Raw genomic sequence first — 21,629 nt, forward strand, 5'->3', positions numbered from 1 at the left:
AATAGGATTGTTTTGCTACCGATATTATTTTGTGCAGCTTAGTAACAGGTAGTGTTTTATTATTACAGAGCAATTTTTTAAATTATTTCATTAAAATGGAGTCTAGGGACATGGACTTGATGTAATTTGAAACTTTCTGGATAATAGGTTTCTGGATAACGGATCCCATACCTGTACAAGGTACTGTTGTTATTTACAGTAAAAAAAGAAAACACTTTCACATCAGTGTATACAATAGAGGAGTCTGAGTTCCCAGGCTCACTTTATAGCTGTATGGGGGGGTTTGTGGATGCACACCTAAGGCCAATTTCAAAAAGTATAATTTCAAAAAGTATAAAGCCCTGTCTAAGTAATTCAAGTAAATATGCCAGTGCATGTAATTTTGAAACAGGGTTTTTTTGTTACAAAGTTATGATCATAATATTGATAAGCCACCATACCACGTCAAGGTAAAACCCCACATGGTGGTCCCTAACTTATTTATCTTTAATCATAGTAAACAAGGTACATTACCTCTCTGTAGTAACAATTCTTTGTGTAAACATCTCCTGTGCCTTGGTTTCAACTCTGTGCTAGATCCTCCCCCGCCAACTGCTGAGCGGCTTTTAAGAGGGAGAGACTGCCTTAACCAACGCCCATTTTAGAAAAGTAGAAGTCAGGTGTTGTAATTAAAATCAAGGTAGAGTGATATGTGCAGTTGCACAATAGTGTGTATACATGTGTAAGTGAAATGTGAAGGTATGTATGATAGTGGTAAGGGAAAGTGTATGTGTATTTGGGAGTATATGTGTAAGAAAGCATAGAATAAAAGGTTATTGCACCCTCATACCCCCCCTTTATACTTTTGGTGGTCCCCCTCACTTGTTGTGCCTTGGTTTGTGCAATCGCTCTCTCTTAAAAGCCATAAGTGCTGGCGGCATGGGAGGGTCTAGCCGTGAAAAAACCAACGTCCCATTAGACACTACTCTATGTACACATACACTTATTATGTCTCTCATTTATTTCTTCTTTACATTCTTTTATTCTATGCTTTCTTACACATATACTCCCAAATACACATACACTTTCCCTTATCACTATCATACATACCTTCACATTTCACTTACACATGTATACACACTATTGTGCAACTGCACATATCACTCCACCTTGATTTTAATTACAACACCTGACTTCTACTTTTCTAAAATGGGCGTTGGTTAAGGCAGTCTCTCCCTCTTAAAAGCCGCTCAGCAGTTGGCGGGGGAGGATCTAGCACAGAGTTGAAACCAAGGCACAGGAGATGTTTACACAAAGAATTGTTACTACTGAGAGGTAATGTACCTTGTTTACTATGACTAAAGATAAATAAGTTAGGGACCACCATGTGGGGTTTTACCTTGACGTGGTATGGTGGCTTATCAATATTATGATCATAACTTTGTAACAAAAAAACCCTGTTTCAAAATTACATGCACTGGCATATTTACTTGAATTACTTAGACAGGGCTTTATACTTTTTGAAATTATACTTTTTGAAATTGGCCTTAGGTGTGCATCCACAAACCCCCCCATATCACTTTATAGCTGCACTAATGGCTCAGCTCAATCTAGTCAGTGGCTGACTCAGGATATGATTCATAAAGCTTTACTAAAAATTAATGTAAACAAGGCTCCAGGGCCTGATGGCATACACCCCTGGGTTCTAAGAGAGCTTAGTTCAGTTTTAGACCAGCCCCTTTTTCTGATTTTCTCCGATTCACTTTCATCTGGTATGGTGCCTATGGATTGGAGAAAAGCTGATGTTATTCCAATATTTAAAAAGGGATTACGATCTCAGCCTGGCAATTATAGGCCAGTAAGTTTGACAACTGTGGTGGGCAAATTATTTGAAGGCTTGTTAAGGGATCACATTCAAAATTTTGTCCTAGTGAATGGCATTATGAGCAGCAATCAGCATGGCTTTATGAAGTATAGGTCATGTCAAACAAATTTGATTACTTTTTATGATGAGGTAAGTAAGATGCTGGACAGTGGGGGGGGGGGGGGCAGTAGATGTGATCTATTTGGATTTTGCCAAAGCGTTTGATACTGTGCCCCACAAACGACTGCTTTCTAAACTAAGGTCTGTTGGGCTTAATGAAGTCGTTTGCACATGGATAGGAAACTGGCTACAGGATCGGGTACAGAGGGTGGTTGTTAATGGTACATTTTCTACTTGGAGTAAAGTTCTTAGTGGGGTCCCTCAGGGCTCGATATTGGGTCCACTTTTGTTTAACTTGTTCATTATTGTCTTAGGGGAGGGTATTTTAAGTAATGTATCAGTGTTTGCAGATGACATAAAACTATCCAGCCCAATTAATTCCATCCAGGATGTGGCATCCTTGCAACATGATCTTGACAAACTGGCAAACTGGGCAGCTAAGTGGCAGATGAGATTCAACCTGGGATGTAAGAATATCCAAGCCACTTATACCCTTAATGGGACTGCACTAGGCAAATCCATTATGGAAAAGGACCTTGGAGTCCTTGTAGATGATAAACTTGGCTGTAGCAAGCAATGCCAGTCAGCAGCATCAAGGGCAAATAAGGCCTTGAGCTGTATTAAAAGGGACATAGAGTCACAGGAGGAGGGGGTCATTCTTCCACTGTATAGAGCACTTGTAAGGCCCCATCTAGAATATGCCGTACAGTTTTGGTCTCCGTCACTCAAACAGGACATTATTGTATTAGAGAGGGTACAGAGAAGGGCAACTAAGCTGGTAAAAGGTATGGAAAATCTTAGCTATGAGGAAAGACTGGCCAAACGGGGGATGTTCACGCTGGAGAAGAGGCGCTTAAGGGGTGATATGATAACTGTGTATAAATATATAAGGGGATCATATAATAATCTCTCTAATGCTTTATTTACCAGTAGGTCTTTCCAGCTGACACAAGGTCACCCATTCAGATTAGAAGAAAAGAGGTTCCGCCTAAATATTCGGAAGGGGTTTTTTACAGTGAGAGCTGTGAAGATGTGAAATTCTCTCCCTGAATCAGTTGTACAGGCTGATACATTAGATAGCTTTAAGAAGGGGTTGGATTGCTTTTTAGCAAGTGAGAGAATATAGGTTTATGGGAGATAGCTCATAGTATAAGTTGATCCAGGGACTAGTCCGATTGCCATTTTGGAGTCAGGAATGGGTTCAGATGGGTTTTTTGCCTTCCTCTGGATCAACTAGAAGTTAGGCAGATAAAAAAAATACAAAAAAATAAAAGGGTTGAACGTGTGTCTTTTTTCAACCTTACTGACTTTGTTACTATGTTACTTTTATAATAAAAGTTATTTGACACACACACACACACAAACTGAGGAAGTGGAGCATACATCCACGATAAAAAATAACAAAAACCTGGGTGCTAGTCCATAATATATAGATACATACTGCAATTATAAAAGATATTTTAATGCAGAACAAAATAATAACAATGTGGGAGAAATAGGACAAGCCACTGATGCATGGTCAAACACAGATTATTGTTCGATTTTTGCACGTTACAGTACAAACAAATATTATATATCCTGGATTCAAGCTGCCTTTTTCTGAGAAGTGATATCCGGCAAGTTTTATTAAATATAATAAATTCAAATACAAAAAAAGCTTAGAGATAACATTCAATCACTGTTGTATGTATTACTTTATCCCCTGTATTGTTCAGATAGGAAATTGAATTTTAGTTTACAGGTGTTAGAAATCCTCAACCAGAAGCAATCATTTTTAAAGCTACTACTAACCTTCCATTGGGGTATTATTGTCTGGGCGATTTGCAAATACAACATCTACATATTCCAGCTGCATCCTTTGCAGAGAGGCCTTTAATCCTACAAGCAAAAGAGACAAATAAAAGCATATGGTGAGGACAAAAGTCTAAATTAAAAATTTAGCTGATCTTTCAACCATTGACTTGTTTTTCCTCAAATAACCTTAAAAGTCAACATAAAAGACAATATGAAATAGTTTCTATTGGAAACCATACACATTTCAAAACTGAACTTGTTACAAAAAATGTTCAGTATGAACTCCTGCCCTGTACGCTACTGACATTAAATATATAATACTATTATATTATTGTATATTTTTGCAAAGGTAGTTGAATATTTAAGATATAAACATAAGGTGCACAGGCTTTTGGAAAGCTGGGGAGAATCAGATGATAAACATATAAAACAAATAAAAATATGAATTTAGAATGAAGTTGGCATGTGCTTGCAGTAGCAGTGTCCACAGTCCATGTATAAACCATTAGGATGTTATGTTGTCGATTTAAATACACGTGGAGCTGGTCATGCTGTACATACTGGACATTTTGATTGCCACTATTATTATAGTCATTTCTGCCATTAAAAAAATCAGTAACAGAAGAAGCTGACAGCACTGATATCATGTTATTGAAATACATGTAATATAAATACCCCTCATTATGGATTGGCAGGTGCTTTAGTTCAAGATAAATGGCATCTGCAGCATTGACTATAATGCAGATGTTTATCCAATTCGCAATGGTATTTCTAAACCAATGCAATGATTTAATTAACATGATATTGAAACAACATGAGCCCATGAGATGCTATGATGGCCCATAAATATACGCTAGGGTCCTAGGTTTAATTCCAGCCAGGGCACTATCTACAGGTGGTTGCTTGTGTGGGTTTCCTCTGGTTACTGCAGCTACCTCTCACACTCCAAAAACATAAAAGTAGGCTAACTGCTTTGTGATTATAGTTTTTGACCATAGTGTGTAAATTGTAAGCTCATGTGGGGCAGGGGCCGATGTTCATGATGTATTACCTCTGTAAAATGCTGCAAAATATGATGCTGCTATAATGATAATAATAATGCTGTATAAGCCCTGGGCAAAGCAAACAGCAGAGGGTACGATTGCTCAACCCAGCATGGTTGTGATTCATTGCAGGTTTTCCCATGGATCTATCTAATGCAGGGGTCCCCAATCTTTTTTTTACCCATCAGCCAAATTCAAACGTAAAAAGAGTTGGGGAAGAACACAAGCATGCAAAAAGTTCCTGGGGTGCCAAACAAGGGCTGTGATTGGTCTTTTGGTAGCCTCTATGTAGACTGGTAGCCTACAGTACACCTGGCTTTTATGCAAAACTTGCCTCCAAGCCTGAAATTAAAAAATAAGCACCTGCTTTGAGGCCACTGGGAGCAACATACAATGGGTTGGTTAGCAACATGTTGCTCGGAAGCCACTGGTTGGGTACCACTGATCTAATGTATGGTGGACACTCAATGAGAAGATCTATCTACTGCACAAAAGCTTCATATAAAGAGTCCCACCATTGCTGAAGTGATTACACGGGTTCGGGAGATGAAAACGATGGAAGAAATGACAGCCAGGCTTAGAGGGAAAATCCCCCAACATGAGAGAACCTGGTCAAAGTGGGATTACTATATCTCTCACAGGGTATAACATGGAGCTACAGGGCTCAAATGGGTAGTAATGTGGTTACCGAACTAAGGTTAGAGTTAGGTATTGTCCTTTATATATGTGAAGACTGTGATTGTATCCTTACCATACAGTATAAATCTGTTCTTGATGCTATGTTTCTCACCTTTCTTTTCCCTCTCTGGTTATTTCTAATACGAGAGACTAGTATATGTACACCTTAAACACCATAATGTTATGCAATAACTGTATTACTGTCAATCGAGAAACTATGCAATGTTTGAATTTTTGTATGCTCAAATTCAAATAAAAATTTTAAGTTGAAAAAAAAAAAAAAGCTTCATATAAAGCATTAACACTTGAAGATCTGTTAGAACCTACCTTCAATAATATGTTTTCTTGACAGGCCTCTTTCTGTTTCAGCTCTAGTATAAAATACGAAAAGCCATAGAAATGTGAATCACTTTGCGGAGACAAGGCAATATGACAATGGACAATGAGGATAGTCTGATTTAGTGCAAAGCAATCAGAATTCAGTGGCAAGGTTAGTATTGGTTTTCTCTCTTAATATAAGACATGAAAGTCTTTTATTTTATTTTTTTTCATCTGAATTACTTTCTAGGTATAATTACATTTGGATTTTCTAGCATCAAGCCAGTAACGGCAGAACCTTTGTTGATCCTCCACTTAAACAAGACTAGAGACCCAACACAGATTTATAATGACTTTGTAGCTGAAAGATGTTTCAATAATGTATAATGATGGCAATTTCATCAGGAAAATATTGATAATACCCAAGGAAAATACATCTCTCTGTTTTGCAATGGTTCTTGACTTGCTCTGTTGCTATTAACAATATATCTATTTTAAAAGACTATATATATATATATATATATATATATATATATATATATATATATATGTGTGTGTATGCAGGCGATTGTTTATTAATTTGGAGTGCACCTAACCAGGACAGAGTATATATATATATATATATATATATATATATACTCTGTTATTTCAGATTTGAAATATGTGTCATGTTATTATGTGTTCCCTTATGCACTTGATCGCTGTGCAGTTTGGTAGCTATATTTAGCGCAAATTAATACAGCGGAAACAGCAGCATGAAGTTTGGATAAAGGAAATGTGTCCCTCGAGCTGGTATATGTTCTAATGCACAATGAAATCTTTTATCCACAAAAACGAGATAGCATTATATGTTTAATTTCCTGCTGCAGACAGATATTAGGGACCTCTTGGTCTTCCTAGCGCTTTATTCAATTTTTATACTAATATGCCTGCAAATATCAGATTCTTTAGTGAAAAATATAGGGTAAAGAATCTTATATTTGCAGCCATATTAGTGCTTCTAGTTAGCTTCTGAAAAGCAGCATGCACAGGACTTGCCAAGGCTGCATTACCACAAGCCATTTGCGCTCTGAACTCGATTTATAACAGTGGGATAGAGATCAATGTAAAAAGTTGTATTAAACAAGGACTCAAGCTTGAGGAAGAGCAAGCTAGGCTCAAAACTTTGCCTGTTTTTCGACCCAATAAAATACACATTTTCACAATACTTCTACTATTTAAAGGCATGAACTCTATATTTGTTTTTGTAATAAAATTAGATATTTGAAGAAGTTTTTCTACCATTTAATGTTAATAAGAATTGCAGATGCAGAAGTAGAAAGCTTATAAATACATTAGCATCCCTTGCATTTTAAAACACACCACGTGTACTTACTCCATTGTATGATCAGTATTCCCTGCCCAGGCCCATGACAAAAGACCCATGGACCTGGGTCAAAGAGGTTCCAACCCACATCTCAGATCTAACATGCTCAGTAGCAACACTAGAAGTAAAGCAGCAGCTACTGTACATTGGCTTTTAGTGAGCCCAAGTTTAAAGCTGGTCATACACAGGCCATAGATTGATGTGGGTTTGCACATTGTGGCTCTGCATTTCATGCCTTGCCAGTGGCCTTGTCTTCTCTAACTCCAACCCTATAAAAGCTAATCAGCAAAACCTATTATCCACCCTTTTTTTTAGTAAAGCCATCCTACAGCTTCTGAACTATATTTTAACTGCACTGGCTACACTACCAGATCTACTTTAGTAAGTAACTGAACAACAAGAAAGCATACTATTTGTCAATTACATACCGTACAGCTTTAAGATACTGTTTCAAAGCATGAAAGGTCAACTTACTTTCCTCCCCAGTATAATTTTGTAGTAATGACCAGACTTGATCTCCTTTAAAAAATAAAATCAAGAACATAATATTACAATTATTGCACTTTTTTCTCAAGCATTAGCACTTCACTTCACTTGCCGGATAGGAATCATGGTTTAGTTAGTTTTGTAAGCGATGTAAGCGATGTAGGATTTACATTTCTTTATATGAGATTGCTGTATGGCTGTTTGCACAATGTAGGACATTGGCACTCATGAACAACGCACTATTGACCATAGACAGGGGCATTATAAATCGGAAACTACTTTTTTGTCCTGGAAATTTTTTTTGTACTAGCAACTGTATAAGGAACATTCAAGGAGTAATAGCCGTTGTGAAAAGCTGTAGTGTCTACAGTTGCTCGTGTTGCAGCAGTTCCCATAGGATACATGGCAGCACTCACATACTGTGTACAGATATGACTGCCAAGAAATAGGTAACTTTACACCTAAAATTTTATACAGTAGAAACTCTATTTTATGTCCCTACATTTTACCAGAATTTTTACCGGATTTTTCCCAAGAATTGACGTAGTTTTATCACATCCCTATTCAGACAAGCTGAGTTTTTTTTTGCCCTGGATTTAACTTTTCGTGAATTTTTTACGTTTTTACACGGTCCCCTGAGAATCATAAAAGTCTACTGTATTTCTAAACAACTATTTTCTAAACAGCTTTCCAATGCACATTATCATTGGCTTAAGAGTTATGTATAAATGTATTTGCTATTGAAAGCAGTATTTTTCTGCTCATTTCTAATCTAACTGCTGGTTTTGGCACATATAACAGTGTAGCAAAATCCAGCGGATTAACAGACTTTTGAAGGAGCATGCAAGACATTGTGGTAACTGGAGTCTTGGTTGGAAAAGAGCTGGCTTCTGCAACATCGCTTCAAGAGTAAGAACAAAAAAAAATTAAAAAATTGAATGAAAAATATTTAATTTCCCCTTAAGAATAATTTTGTCATGATAAGAGTTCCAAATTGATCACTTCATTCCATGGTATCTTCAAAGCAGACCCATGTGTTTACATTCAGAAATGCTGCTAAAATATTATATGAAAGCCTTCAATTAATTATTTCAATCGCTTGTTTTGGATCAGTGCAATCTGCCTGTCATGCTGGCTCCCTGTGCTCTCTAGGGAATAATGCGGACTACTGTTTTCAATACAGAGGTAAACACATTGCAGACATGTCTGAGAGGCTTTGTAATTAAAAACACATCATCTGTCATACAAAATGCACCCAGGTTATCACACTACAAGAGACACAAAATGTGCAGCAGAGGAAAATTCAATTTGTCAAGTGGGGAAAAAAAATTGAGTTCAGATTACCTCATAGTTGGATAAACAATTGTTCCAAAATGCAATTTCTTCATTGGGATTTATTTCAGTTATGGATAGGTCAGCCTGCTTATTGGATTTAAACACTGCAATAGCTTTTAATGGATATATCGCACTGCAGCCCAAGATCCATTTTAGAGATTCATTGGCTTATAATAAATATAAATGTATCTTCTGATTTACAGTTATATAACCTGCTTGGCAATCTTTATGCGCTGAATTGTTGGTGCACATCATAGGGGGGATAAATCCGAATTTATCTCATATTTTATTAAAAAAAAACACAACCAAACTCCCATGCTTGATTTTACCATATTTATTAAGAAAATAACCCAAATTAATCGGATCACGGAAAAACTTGCTAAAATTGAGTGAAAAATACGAATTGCTAGCATTTTTCAAGGCTTTTTTCCTAAATCACTCAAGTTTTTTGAGTTTTTGCCTGAAAGCCCTGAAAATTTTGGATTTCCTGGCTAAAACCAGTGAAGACCAAGAAAACTTTAAACTGAGATAGGTGCCTCTCCCATTGACTTATACAGGACCCTGACAGGTCTGAGATGGGGATTTTCAGATTCTGTCTTTTTGCCAGATGCTTATCTTATCAATAGCAGCCCAGAGCACACTGAGCACGTGCAGTGGAGCACCTTGAAGACATGGACCTGTTATAAGGCTGCTGAACCTCTACCTGCTACATTGTGTTTAGTATACATAAATATATAATTTCTTATCATGTTCTTTGTTTTAAGACTTTTAATAGTGTAAAATCTCTTTCTTTGATGCACAATGGTAATTAATGAGGTGCATAAAAAACATACATACATCATTTTATCTGGGCCCATCAAGGAAAAACTTTAAGAAATGGGTTAGCACTGCATGCATTTGTGGGATGCTGCCTGTTATCCATCAAGAAAAGATATAATTCTCAGCAATGTGACAGCATTATCAGTAAGATAGAGGACATTGTGATGGCAGGTGCACCTCTAGGCTACAAATGCACAATTAAATCTCTGGTTCTTCGAATATGTACTGTGGTAGAGAAGCATTTTTGTTGCTTAATAAATCTAAAGCTTCCCAAACAGCTTCCATACAGCATTTTCTTTATTTTATCCTACATATTCTAAAACCAAGAGTTATTGCCATGTCTTGCAGTGTTCACATAAACATCTAGAATTTTAGATGTGCTTTTTAATTATATACTGTCTATCTATCTATCTATCTATCTATCTATCTATCTATCTATCTATCATCTATCTATCTATCTATCTATCTATCTATCATCTATCTATCATCTCTGACTAACATATTTCTCTGGCTTCAATTTACATCTGATCAAGTTTCACCGCTGTGTTCTGACTAATTCTGTGCCTTCAGAGGACAGGTAATGTGAAAGACTGACAGCTGAATACTGATGTATAGTCAGTGTGTTGAGGGAATTTTCATCAATGTCGTGATGTAGTTGCTTTCTATAATTATATATGGTTAAAAAAGTTACTGAGATCGCCCCTGGAATGGGCAAAAAAGAGGCCGAGACTGAATTTGAATTAAACTAAGATTAGGGGTGAACATTTTTCACTCTTGTATCCATAGCTTGATGACTCAGACAATGGTTAAAAATATCTTTAGCCTTGCTATGATGGCCTGTGATCCAATGTTGAACTACTGTACAAAGAGGTAATTGAAATCAAACCTCCTCATAAGTACTAGTTGTACTTGATAATCATACTGGTAAGCTGGGTGTGCCAAATATTCTCATAAATAATGGGCCCAGAAGAGTGGGATGAATGGATCAACGAGAGCATCTCAAGGTGACTTTGTACAGAAATGGAGGGGTCAGTGCTGGCTAGAAATGCCACAAGTTGGATGTGGAGTAACACATTCTGTTTGTCCAAAATTACTAAGGAGATGTCCAAAGTCACTTCATACTGTATATCCATGGCATGGCTAAAAGTACTCCTCCTGGGGCCAACTATATATATATATATATCTGCAAAAAGTATCTTTAAGGTCCTTACTATCCAAGTCTCTAATGATCAGGACTTAAAAAAAGTTTCAATAAAGACTGAACATGGATCACAAACATTTTCAAGTCTTAAGTTCTTCAAGTTTTTTTGCTTTAATACATTTCTTGTGTATATTTCCATTGACTTTACTTGTCCCCTCAGGCAAACTCAGTGCAATTAATGAGCAATTCTATATCTTTACTGCTCTCACACTCTGACAGTTATTTGGGGGCCCTGTACTGTATACTATACTGTTATACAACCACTTGTTTCTATGTATAAGGAACCTCACCTCCAGTTCTTTTTTCTGATGATATTTCCCAATATGATTTCAGCCCTGGAAAAAGAAAACAAAAACAGGAGTTTGGTCATATTGTGCAGTTCCCCAGAATGTTTGGAGCATCTGTCCATGCTGAGTGTGCCTTTCAATGTTATTATTTGTTTTCTCTCTCATAAAAGCCCTTTGAGCAAATCAAACCTATTTTTCTAGCCACTTTATACAGATAGAAAAGAATTTAATGGTTTGTTACATAGCATGGTGCAATGTGAAACTGTGGTTTTGCAAAACACATTTGGCATTTATGGTAAGTTGGAGCATCCTGATTTATGGTAACGATTAGTTGCTTTTAAGAACCCAGCTGGTATTGGTTGGTAATAAATATGTTATATTGTCTTGTTTCCCTACTAGGCATTGTACATGTGAGACTTGAGTTTCTCTTCTAAGCATACTTGCAGTGAGGACAGAGCTATAGTACGTGCATGGTGCTACAATGTCCTTAAATGCACTTTATTTGTATTTGGAACTTTGGAACTGGATGAAGTGCATACTTTATTTTATGTAATTTACTACTTGTCATCCGAGAATCAAGGGGCAATATCAGTGCTCACTCTGTCCAAAAGCAAAAGCCTCAACTTGACACAGAACTGTTATGATGTATCTACATCAACTGTGGCTCAGATTGTAAAGGCCATGATAGGTGACGGAGATCCATCAGAGAGAAACTCTAAAGCCTGGGGCCCTGGAATGAATTGCAGTTGTCATGAAATTTGAATTGGCTTGCTAAGTGAGTGGTCTTGCCATAACACCTGGTTGTTAAATAGTTTCATATGAAAGGTAGAAAAGTATGCTAGTGTATGCCTAATCCTAAAGTGCTACATTGCAATTGGCATTATAATTAAGTCTCTTAGATACAGACAGCATAACTTTAATTTGCCCAGACTCAAAGTAAGCTTGTGTCTAAATCCAGCCCTGGAAGTATTATGCAACAAACAATTTGTTTTTCCCTCTGTCCTCATTAAAAGAAGCCCTGCATGCAAACACTGTCCTTGTCAGATTTAATTAGGAGGTGGATGCCTTCCTCGGCACCTGCTACAACATTGTACAAACAAAATATCTGCTCCCGTTCTAGAAACTATCTCTGATGTAGGAGCCGCATTATCACTTGGAGAGCAACAAATTATCTGAAATTAAACATTGGTATCTTAAAAAATTCAACATCATGAATCTTTATAAGTAGTAAAGGGAACCAATCGCACTGACTGTGGTATTTATTTCAGAACATGGAATAGTACATTAGCTCTGATCTCTGTTTGCAAGCTATATCCATTGTTAATGGGGGCTACACTTTCCAACAAGTTAATCCTAGTGTGTGTATGTCAGCACACTGCAATGAGATACCTGTACTTGGATACTTTCTGGCACATCTAGAAAAGTGTGTTAAAAGGGCCTCTGCACCATTACATATTACAGTAGAGATCTGGTTAGCACAGAGTAATGCCTAAGATGGCATAGTTTTAGAGTATCTCTCTTCACCGATGATGGTCAAATGCATAATTTCAGGGGCCCCTAATAATGATGTTTGGGCTGACTCAATTACTGCAGAACCCATGGGTCAAGTGGTTTGGGCTGACTTTCCCAGATGATCACCGGGTTGTTGACAGGCTTGGGTTGAGCTCCCTGCTTCCGGCAGCCTCTATTTATCCCACCACCTTTTGTGAGATGAGAGGGTCGGATGCCGGTCTATAAATAAAGATGCCACACCGGGTCAGGTAGGGTTTGGGTTGGGAGGAATTGAGTTAGGGTTGGGTGCGGGTTCTATTTTTCTCGACTCACACATCACTGGCCCCTAACTACTCGAAAGGGTTGCACATTATACTTCCGATTAGTGATAGCTCAACACAATATCTTTAAAAAAAAGAAAAATACTCACTTATTTTCCTTATTTGAGAGACCTTTTTTACCGTACAATATGGTGGGATGTCTATGCAGTTACTGAATGAAGCAACAATGCAGTGAGTTTGGGCAAAGTGTATTATTTTACATGATATGAATACTTGAGGTCATATGTATCTGAGCTGCACATACAATTTTCATAGGCAGCACATAGACAAAAAGGTATTGTTATAAAGATGTTGGTGCCAGGTGTAATAAACAAGAGCTTTCAAACAGCTGAAAAGGAATGCTGCCTGCCTGCTGATTGTTATGGGTAAAAAGACTTGGCTTAAACTTTGTATCAGTCATTACATTACCCCAAAAGACTCCCAAGTGGGCCCCCTAGCATAAGGACTACAGCTACAGCTGAGTATAAAGCTAAAATGAAATGTCCCTATTGTGGATTATAGTTTATATGCCAGTGTTCTGCTGACCATAACCCCAGTAATGTCAGGACACATCTCTTTACTTTTAGGCCATATCCACCACTACTTCCAGTGGCATAAGCCTATGATAGTCCTTCTCACAGCTCCTTTTGCAACTTGAACTATGTTGCTCTGCTGGCTGAAAATGAGTGGGCAGCCATGTGGGTGCTGAGAAAGGACTGCCTGATGGTCCATAGTGGGCCCCCCAAAGATTTTTTGGGGGCCCTGCCCATCCAAGTTACGACACTTACTAGTACCATGATAACTAATAGTGTCACACTTTGTTTTGCTTCAGGCCTTCTTTAAGGTTCAACATTTCTGAACCCCACATCTCAGGGCAAGGTTACAGATATAAGAAAACAATGAACTATACAATGAAAAACAACACAATAAACAACAATAAGGGATTTCTGTTGTTATGGAGGTAAGCTTTTGATAACCAGTAAATATTGTGCCCCTGCAAGCAACAGTTAGGGCACAAAACAACTAGAAGTAACTAGGCCCTGCATCAAATTCAGTTTAGGGCCCCAGAACATTGCTTGATGGATCAATTCTATCTATTTCAATACATTGAAATTGTTCATTAATTAGGGCCTTACTAGACCCCCTACATTTTGCCCCCCCCTGCAACCACAGGGTCTGCTTCCTCTGTAATTAGCCCTGCACAATCACTTACTTCCCTGCGGCATACACTTCAGCTGTATCAAACAGGTTTACTCCATTTTCATAGGCAATGGTCATGAGCTGTTCAGCCACCTGTTGAAAAGGTGAACACATTCATATGGTTACTTTAGATCTCACATTTGCCTTTTCTAGCATTGTCATTTTTTAAAAAAATTATCATATGAAACTGTTATTAATTTTCTACCTACAGTATGACCTTAATAAGCAACACAAGGCTACAAGGAAATATGCAGTTATATCCAGTAATGTAGACCTCTTAGATAAGCTTGTGACATAAAAAGGGCAGCATCTGTAAATGACCCATTTTGGACTGAATCCTGGCTATTTAAGAGCTGGCACAACATACACAGCTAGCTCCTAGCTCCTGGATGTCCTTGGTATTATATACTGTGATATACTGTGCCTGTTCAATTACCTGTTTCTCTGAACAACCCATTCCCTGCGATATATGGTGTTCTACTGTCAGCTCTTGCCTTGCCTTTTAAAGGCCTATTTATCAAAATTCTAATTTGTGTAATGTCATAGGTTGTTTCTACTTCAAATAAACTAAAATTTTGATCAAACTTGAATGTTTGCTTATTTATGAAAAAAATCTGAATTTAAAAAATTTGATTAAATAGAATAAAAAATAAAAAAATAAAAAGCAAATATGTTGAATTTATACTCTCTCTCTCGTTTTCAATGGTTTGAAAAATTCAAAAACTTGCATAGCAAAAAAAAGTAGTTTTAGCACAAAAACCAATTTAAAATCCTGGCATAAATTTGAATTTGAACGTTGACAAATCACCACTTTGACCAGCCTAGTACCTCAGCAAGCTTCACTTGTGATCACAGATTCTGTTTATACCTTAAAGCAGAACTAAACCATAAAAATGGATGTGGTTAAAAATGCTGTATTTTATTTACTGAACTTGTTGCATCAGCCTAAAGTTTCAGCATCTCAATAGCAGCAATAATCCAGGACTTTTTTTGGTGACATTTCTATTCTATGTGTATTGTATATTGTGAGTGGATCCCTAAGCTCAGTAAGTGACAGCAGCACAGAGCATGTGCAGTGAATCTGCAGAAAAGTAGATCTACTGGGGCATCTTTAGTGACACAGATCTTTCCTACTAAAGAGCTGTGTTTGCCTTGGGCTGGTACAGAAAGACAAAACATAATGTACAACATTTCTAGTCTACTTCTTTAGTTAAGCTTTAGTTCTCCTTTAAGGAGAAACTTGATGGACTATTGTAAGTTGTTTTATCCCAAATTAACCATATACTGTAACTATGTACTATGTAACTATGGCCTGTAAATTTAAAAAAGGTGGATATTTAGCTTGAGGTGACTGATGCTCCAATTTCATGGCATCAAGTGGTTACTGTGAATAATAGAAATGTTCCAGCATCTGCTCTTTGGGAGCAGTCAACAGTGACCTGAAGACTGACACAAACAATAATTGTTTATGAGGTTATGAGTGATAGATGCTGAGCAACTGATTAAGTCTCAGAGCTTGTCATTAGTTGCCTGCAACTCACTAGAGAAGCCATTACCCCTCTTCCCTCTGCTGATTTTACAGACATAAACAACATCTGGAATTTTGTTTCAATAATACAATCATTTGATAAGTTCGCCTCAAGCTTAAACTTTCAAACATGCAGAGACATCATCTCAGTTTCAACTCAGGAAACCCAGGGTAGCTATTTAAGCTGGAAATAAGGAGACATGGCACAGCTTACATAGCACATAACAGATAAGCCCTGTCTAATACAATTGTGTTTTATCCGTTATCTGCTATGTAACCTGTGCCTTTTCTCCTTTTTTCCATCTTATATGGCTGCCCCATAGCTATACAGCAGTTTGTTTATATAAACTATAGTAGTTTTTATGAAGCAAACATGCCAGTTTTACCAGTGCAGGGCAATCAGCAGTGTATTAATTGGGCAAGTGTAGGCATCTGCACTTGAAAATGGGCTTATAGTTTTATTTGAAAACAATGAAGGTATTTATTATGATGATACATTCTTAAATGTAAATCTCTTACCTCATCGGAAATCTGGCCTCCAAATGTTACCCACGTCCCTGAAACAAAAAATACATATGTTTAGAAAACAAAAGATTTAGGCAAAATAATCCTATTGGGTTCATTTAATGCTTTAATGATTTTTAGTATAAAAGGCAGAGGTCCCCCAGAGTCCTCCGCCAGCATGGCCACACTTTTAATTGACATGGTGATATACTGGTATTTTACTTAATAGACAACAGAGTTTTTGCTGTTCTATTATGGTCTGATACATTTGAGTGACAGTAAGAGTCACTTTTATTAATAATAATGTTGTTATCTTATTATTTAATACTTTATTCGACTAATGTTTGCTAGTCAAACAGCTGATCAATGGTCAATTTCTATTCCCACTGACTAAACTTCGGCAGTGTTCCTTAGCTAGCCTTTTCTATATCACCTAGTAGAAGGTAATATCATGGCAATATATTTACTTCTGTGCATACATATGCATTGGCTTATTTAGTCTATCAGCAGCAATTGTTATATATACTGATTTTGGCTATGGTATATCTCAGAAACAATCTGTACACATTGATGTTTCGAAAAAAAAAATAAAGAAAGCAGGGTTCCCCAACCCTTTTTTACTCATGCTCCACATTTAATTGTAAATAGAGGTGGGGAGCAACACAAGCATGAAACAAGTTCCTGGAGGTTCCAGTTATGGGCTGGGGTTGACTACTGGTCGCCCCTATGTGGACTGGTAGCCTACAGGAGGCTCTGTTTGGCAGTACACCTGGTTTTTATGCAACCAAAACTTGCCTCCAAACCAGGAATTTAAAAATAAGCACCTGCGTTGAGGCCACTGGGAGCAAAATTCAAGGGGTTAATGAGCTACTGTCATGGTCAGCACCCAACACCAGAACAAATGCCAAGCACCCTTTGTGACTGTCTTTGGCCTCGGGAGGAGCCCTCAGATACTTGGATGCCACCAGGACTTAAACGAGAGGTGCAAGGCTAGAGGTTCTGGATAGGCAGAGGGGCACAACTGTAATAAAGTCTTTTGGGCAGAAGGTCAAGGTACAAGGTGTCAGGCAATAGATTAGTCAGATCAGGCCGGGTCAGGGCAGGCAGAGAATATTCCTAGTCAGGCAGGCTAGGGTCAATACCAGATAGTCAATCAAAGGGTTAAGAAGAATCTAAGTCAGTAATCAGGCAAGGGGTCAGGATACAGAATGTAGAATCATCAAAAGCCAGGGAGGGGTCAAAACAGGTAATCAGAATCAGGTTCAAATAGAATAGCAACAGCTAACAGCACCAGGAAACAAATCCTATAACGGGCAATGATTAATTAACTGAGCTCCCTTAAATACCTATTTGAATTTCACATCATCACGCCAGCGCACCCGCGTCAATAAAGCCCACAAGGCGCGGGCGTCCTAAGTAGCCGCAATGTCGGCCGAAGAGGAGCGGTGGGCGTCCCCGCCTAACCACTGGACCACCAGGTACAATTTTTTTTACAGCTACATGTTGCCCACCAGCCACAGGTTGTTGATTACTGCTGAAAAGTATGGAGATTCAAAAAAAGACCCTTTATCCATAAAATCCAATATCCCAAGCATTCTGAATAACAGGTCCAATACCTGTACTAATAAAGATGTGTTCAACCATTTACTTCTGCCCCTGCTGCAAGAACAGAAGTACAGTGGAGCACAAAATACAGCCCTTTACCCTTAGAGCTTATTCATATTCTATTGGCAGGGCACTGCTCAATGTGCAGGTTAAAACATGGCAGTTTTGTACCTGATCCATCTCGTTGTAAACAAGAACTTTGGTTGCTGTGTCCTTCATTTATAAATATAGATTTAATTAAGGGAGGGGTGAGTTTGCAGTTCTCCGCAGTTCAGTTCCACGTTTCTGCTTGATCGATTTGAACAAACGTATACAGCATGATGCCTATATTTAACTGCAAAATGATTTAAAACCCCTCCAGGTGTAATTGTTTGATGCAGACATTACCAATTCACACTTTAATAGTGTGTTCACACAAACCAATGAGAGACAAATTGAAGTACAGTCGATACCGGTGTGTGACTCACTCCCTGCTAAAACCTGGATTTGTAGTTTGCAATAAAATGCAAATTTAATTCATGTCTGATGCATACTTAGCAATAACTCTGCTTTATTTTACCCCAAATGGAATTTAGAGGGACAGAACATTGAGTTCCTAATTGATTCTTTTCCCCCATTGTTTTTTTCAGCAGCAAAACAAACTACAGCACGCTTCTATGCTCTTTCCAGCACAGTTCTTGCCCACTTTTCATTTTTATGTGCCTTCTGTTAGACATCGACTGCTGCTATGCAAATACTCCTCCATCCGCTCATTATTATGCCTGTGTAATTTAGCACATGCATCTTTAATAGTACTGTCTGAGCAGCAGCTGAATAGTTCCCAAATTGTCCCTTACCAGGTAGGCGGTAACAATATATTTCTGCTGCACTATTTATTTATGGGGAATCCATGCATTGATCTGAATAAGAGACAGGAATATAATATAAGTAATAAAAAGTAGCAAAAACAATACGTTTGTCGTCTTACAGAGCATAAGTTTTTTTAGATGGTGGTCAGTGACCCCCTTCTGAATGCTGGGAAAAGTCAGAAGAAAAGGGCAAATAATTCCAAAACGATAAGTTGAAAAGTTGTGTAGAATTGGCTTCTACATGTCTAGAATTTTAGCCGTACATGTTCAGGTTTGTTGTAGGAAAAGCGGTTTCTGCAAGAGGAAGATAAAGTGATCTTTCCATTCTTACAATGTTGAGATCAGGGGGCATAGTAGCATGTCATGTCAGGGAGTTAGCCTGAAAACAGTTTATGTGACTTCACAGGACTTGTGCTGACACTGCAACTAAAGGGGTAGTTCATTTAGGATAGCTTTTAGTATGTCATAGAATGGCAAATTCTAAGCAAATTTTCAAGTGGTATCATTTATTTTTTTAATTATTTGCCTTCTTCTCATGACTCTCTTTCCAGCTTTCAAATTGGGGTCATTGACCCCACCTAAAAACAAATGCTCTGTAAGGCTACAAATGTATTGTTATTGATACATTTTTTTACTCACGGCCCATTTCTATTCTATACCTCCCAACATTTTGGAAATAGAAAGAGGGACAAAAAGAAAGAGGGACAAAAAGATTTGCAGAGGTGGTGAATATTTTGACCACGCCCATGTTTGTAGCCGCACCCCCTAATTACTATGTTAATTTTATACAATTTGGCGGGTTATGAAAGTTTAGACACATTTCTGTGGCTTTTATGTGTTATAACAGTTTTGCTAATGAAGGTGAATTGCCCTTTAAGCTGCAAGTCACAGTTTCCCCAAGAGACCTGCTTATCTGAAATTGTTACAATTGCTTCTTTGCTTATCTTAAATTGTTACAAAAGTATCAAAGTTCACCTGCTGAGTGTTCTGGGCTCTCTGCCAAAAGCCAATTATATTTTAGAAACTTTGTATCTTTTTCTAGTTGTTCAGTGCAGGAGATCAAAGAGAAAGTCTGGATATTTCAGTAATAATCCGTGACTGCGGGTTGAGCTGTCAAAATCGGGACTGTCCTGCTCGGGGCAGTTGGAATGCATGCTATTCATATGTCAGACTCTTATTCAAATCAATTCATGGATTTGGATGCTAGCAATCCAATTACTGAAATTGCAATAGCTATCCAGCCAGAACTCAATGTGCAGGCTCTAACCACTACTTTGCACATGTGTCAAGTTTGAAAAGATATTACTAGTGAACATAAATGATGGAAACATAACTTTAGAGAGATACCTATAGCCTCCATTAATATTATTACCTAAAACATGGGGTTTACGATTTGGAGAAATCACTAAGTTAAAGGAGAAGGAAAAGGTTAAAACTAAGTAAGCATTAACAGAAAGGTCCACCTAGATACACTAATAAACCCTCAAAGTAGTGCAGCTCTGAGTCCTCTGTCAAAAGAAACACAGCATTTCTTTCCTTCTATTGTGTACACATGGGCTTCTGTATCAGACTTCCTGCATTAAACCTCCTTGCCCCAGGCGTGAGCATGCTCAGTTTGCTCCTCTTCCCCCCCCTTCTCTGCTGTAATCAGAGCCCAGAGCTATAAGTGAGCAGGGAGAGACTCAGGCAGGAAGTGATGTCACACCAAGCAAATACTGCAGCTGCTATCCTAAACAAACCAAGAACTTCTAGAGCTTTTTACTCAGGCATGTTAAAACATTCTACAGAATAAATAAAGCATTCTAGTTTGCACTATTGCAGCTAATCTATTGGCAATAAAATGCCTCCAGAGCTTTCCTTCTCCTTTAAGCGATAACTCTGACTCACTGTGGTCCCAAGAAATTAGGGAAAAATTCCGTATTTCTAAATATAATTGTTATCTTTATCTGCAACTGAGACGTGTTGTACAGCCCTTTTTGAAAATGTCTGATTTTTCACCCTCTACTTTCCATCAATATTTGGATTCTCACTCTCTTTATATAAAGGGAATCTCTTTATGCTATAAGCTGTTTAAGGAGGAGGGCCCTGATACCCCTTACCTTCCATAAATGGGAAAGAGATTTACTGTAAATGAGGTATTTATACTAGAACAATGGGGAGTAGGGAGGCCATGAAATGGCCCAAATAGAGCATAGATGTATTATCCATGTAGAACTAAGCAGAAAAATCCTTTTAAGGTGGCAATTAATTTCTGATGAGACTATTCAAGATAAAGGTAATTCGATCTGAACTATGCTGAAGGGGCTGTGGGCAACCTGTGGGTAGTTTTCATATGTGATGGGAATGTCCAGTAGTGGGATAATTATGGAAGGACATAGAGCTCTTACTTAAGGAAATAACATAAATTTCCATCCCCCTTTCCCCAGCTTTAACACTACTAAACATTGGTATGAATACTTGGCCAAAAGAAACCATAGCAGTTATGTCTCTTATACTACAGCAGCTAAATATATAATTGCAACAAACTGGAAACCTCCCTCACACCCACAATTGCAAGAGGTTATAGAATGGTCAATTCTCATAGAAATGGAAATCCTTTGTCACAAATATATGGGAACTCATACAAATATAATACTAAGTGGCAACACTGGTTAAGCAAATATGGGAAAGCACCAAGTAACGCTGCATATTAAGGTACACCGGTAATGACAGATCCCTCCTTTTTATAGCAACAATGCGGTCTTTCAGGTATTATTGTATTAATGTGGTTTCTTATATAAATCCCGGTTTATGATTTAATTGTTATGGAAAGCCAGAATCATAATTACAGCAGACATACAGGT

General features: G+C 37.8%; 1 protein-coding gene and 1 long non-coding RNA gene across 2 annotated transcripts in view; one reads left to right on the plus strand and one right to left on the minus strand.

Moving 5' to 3' along the window:
- The window catches only part of LOC108717042 (voltage-gated potassium channel subunit beta-1), a 116,054-nt gene that overhangs the window by 33,234 nt on the left and 61,191 nt on the right, over positions 1–21,629 (minus strand). The window contains exons 3-8 of the mRNA XM_018263766.2: positions 16,349–16,386; positions 14,315–14,394; positions 11,294–11,338; positions 7,637–7,681; positions 5,806–5,849; positions 3,755–3,841 (exon numbers count right to left, since the gene is read on the minus strand). Coding sequence (XP_018119255.1) covers positions 3,755–3,841; positions 5,806–5,849; positions 7,637–7,681; positions 11,294–11,338; positions 14,315–14,394; positions 16,349–16,386 — 339 coding nt within the window. The remainder of the gene's footprint in view (positions 1–3,754; positions 3,842–5,805; positions 5,850–7,636; positions 7,682–11,293; positions 11,339–14,314; positions 14,395–16,348; positions 16,387–21,629) is intronic.
- LOC121393809 lies at positions 1,256–6,248 on the plus strand. The gene is made up of 3 exons (XR_005961378.1): positions 1,256–1,314; positions 5,848–5,968; positions 6,047–6,248. It is a non-coding gene; the product is annotated as an uncharacterized LOC121393809 (long non-coding RNA).

Source organism: Xenopus laevis, chromosome 5L (genome assembly GCF_017654675.1).
Source record: "Xenopus laevis strain J_2021 chromosome 5L, Xenopus_laevis_v10.1, whole genome shotgun sequence".
NCBI classification, from domain to species: Eukaryota; Metazoa; Chordata; class Amphibia; order Anura; family Pipidae; genus Xenopus; species Xenopus laevis.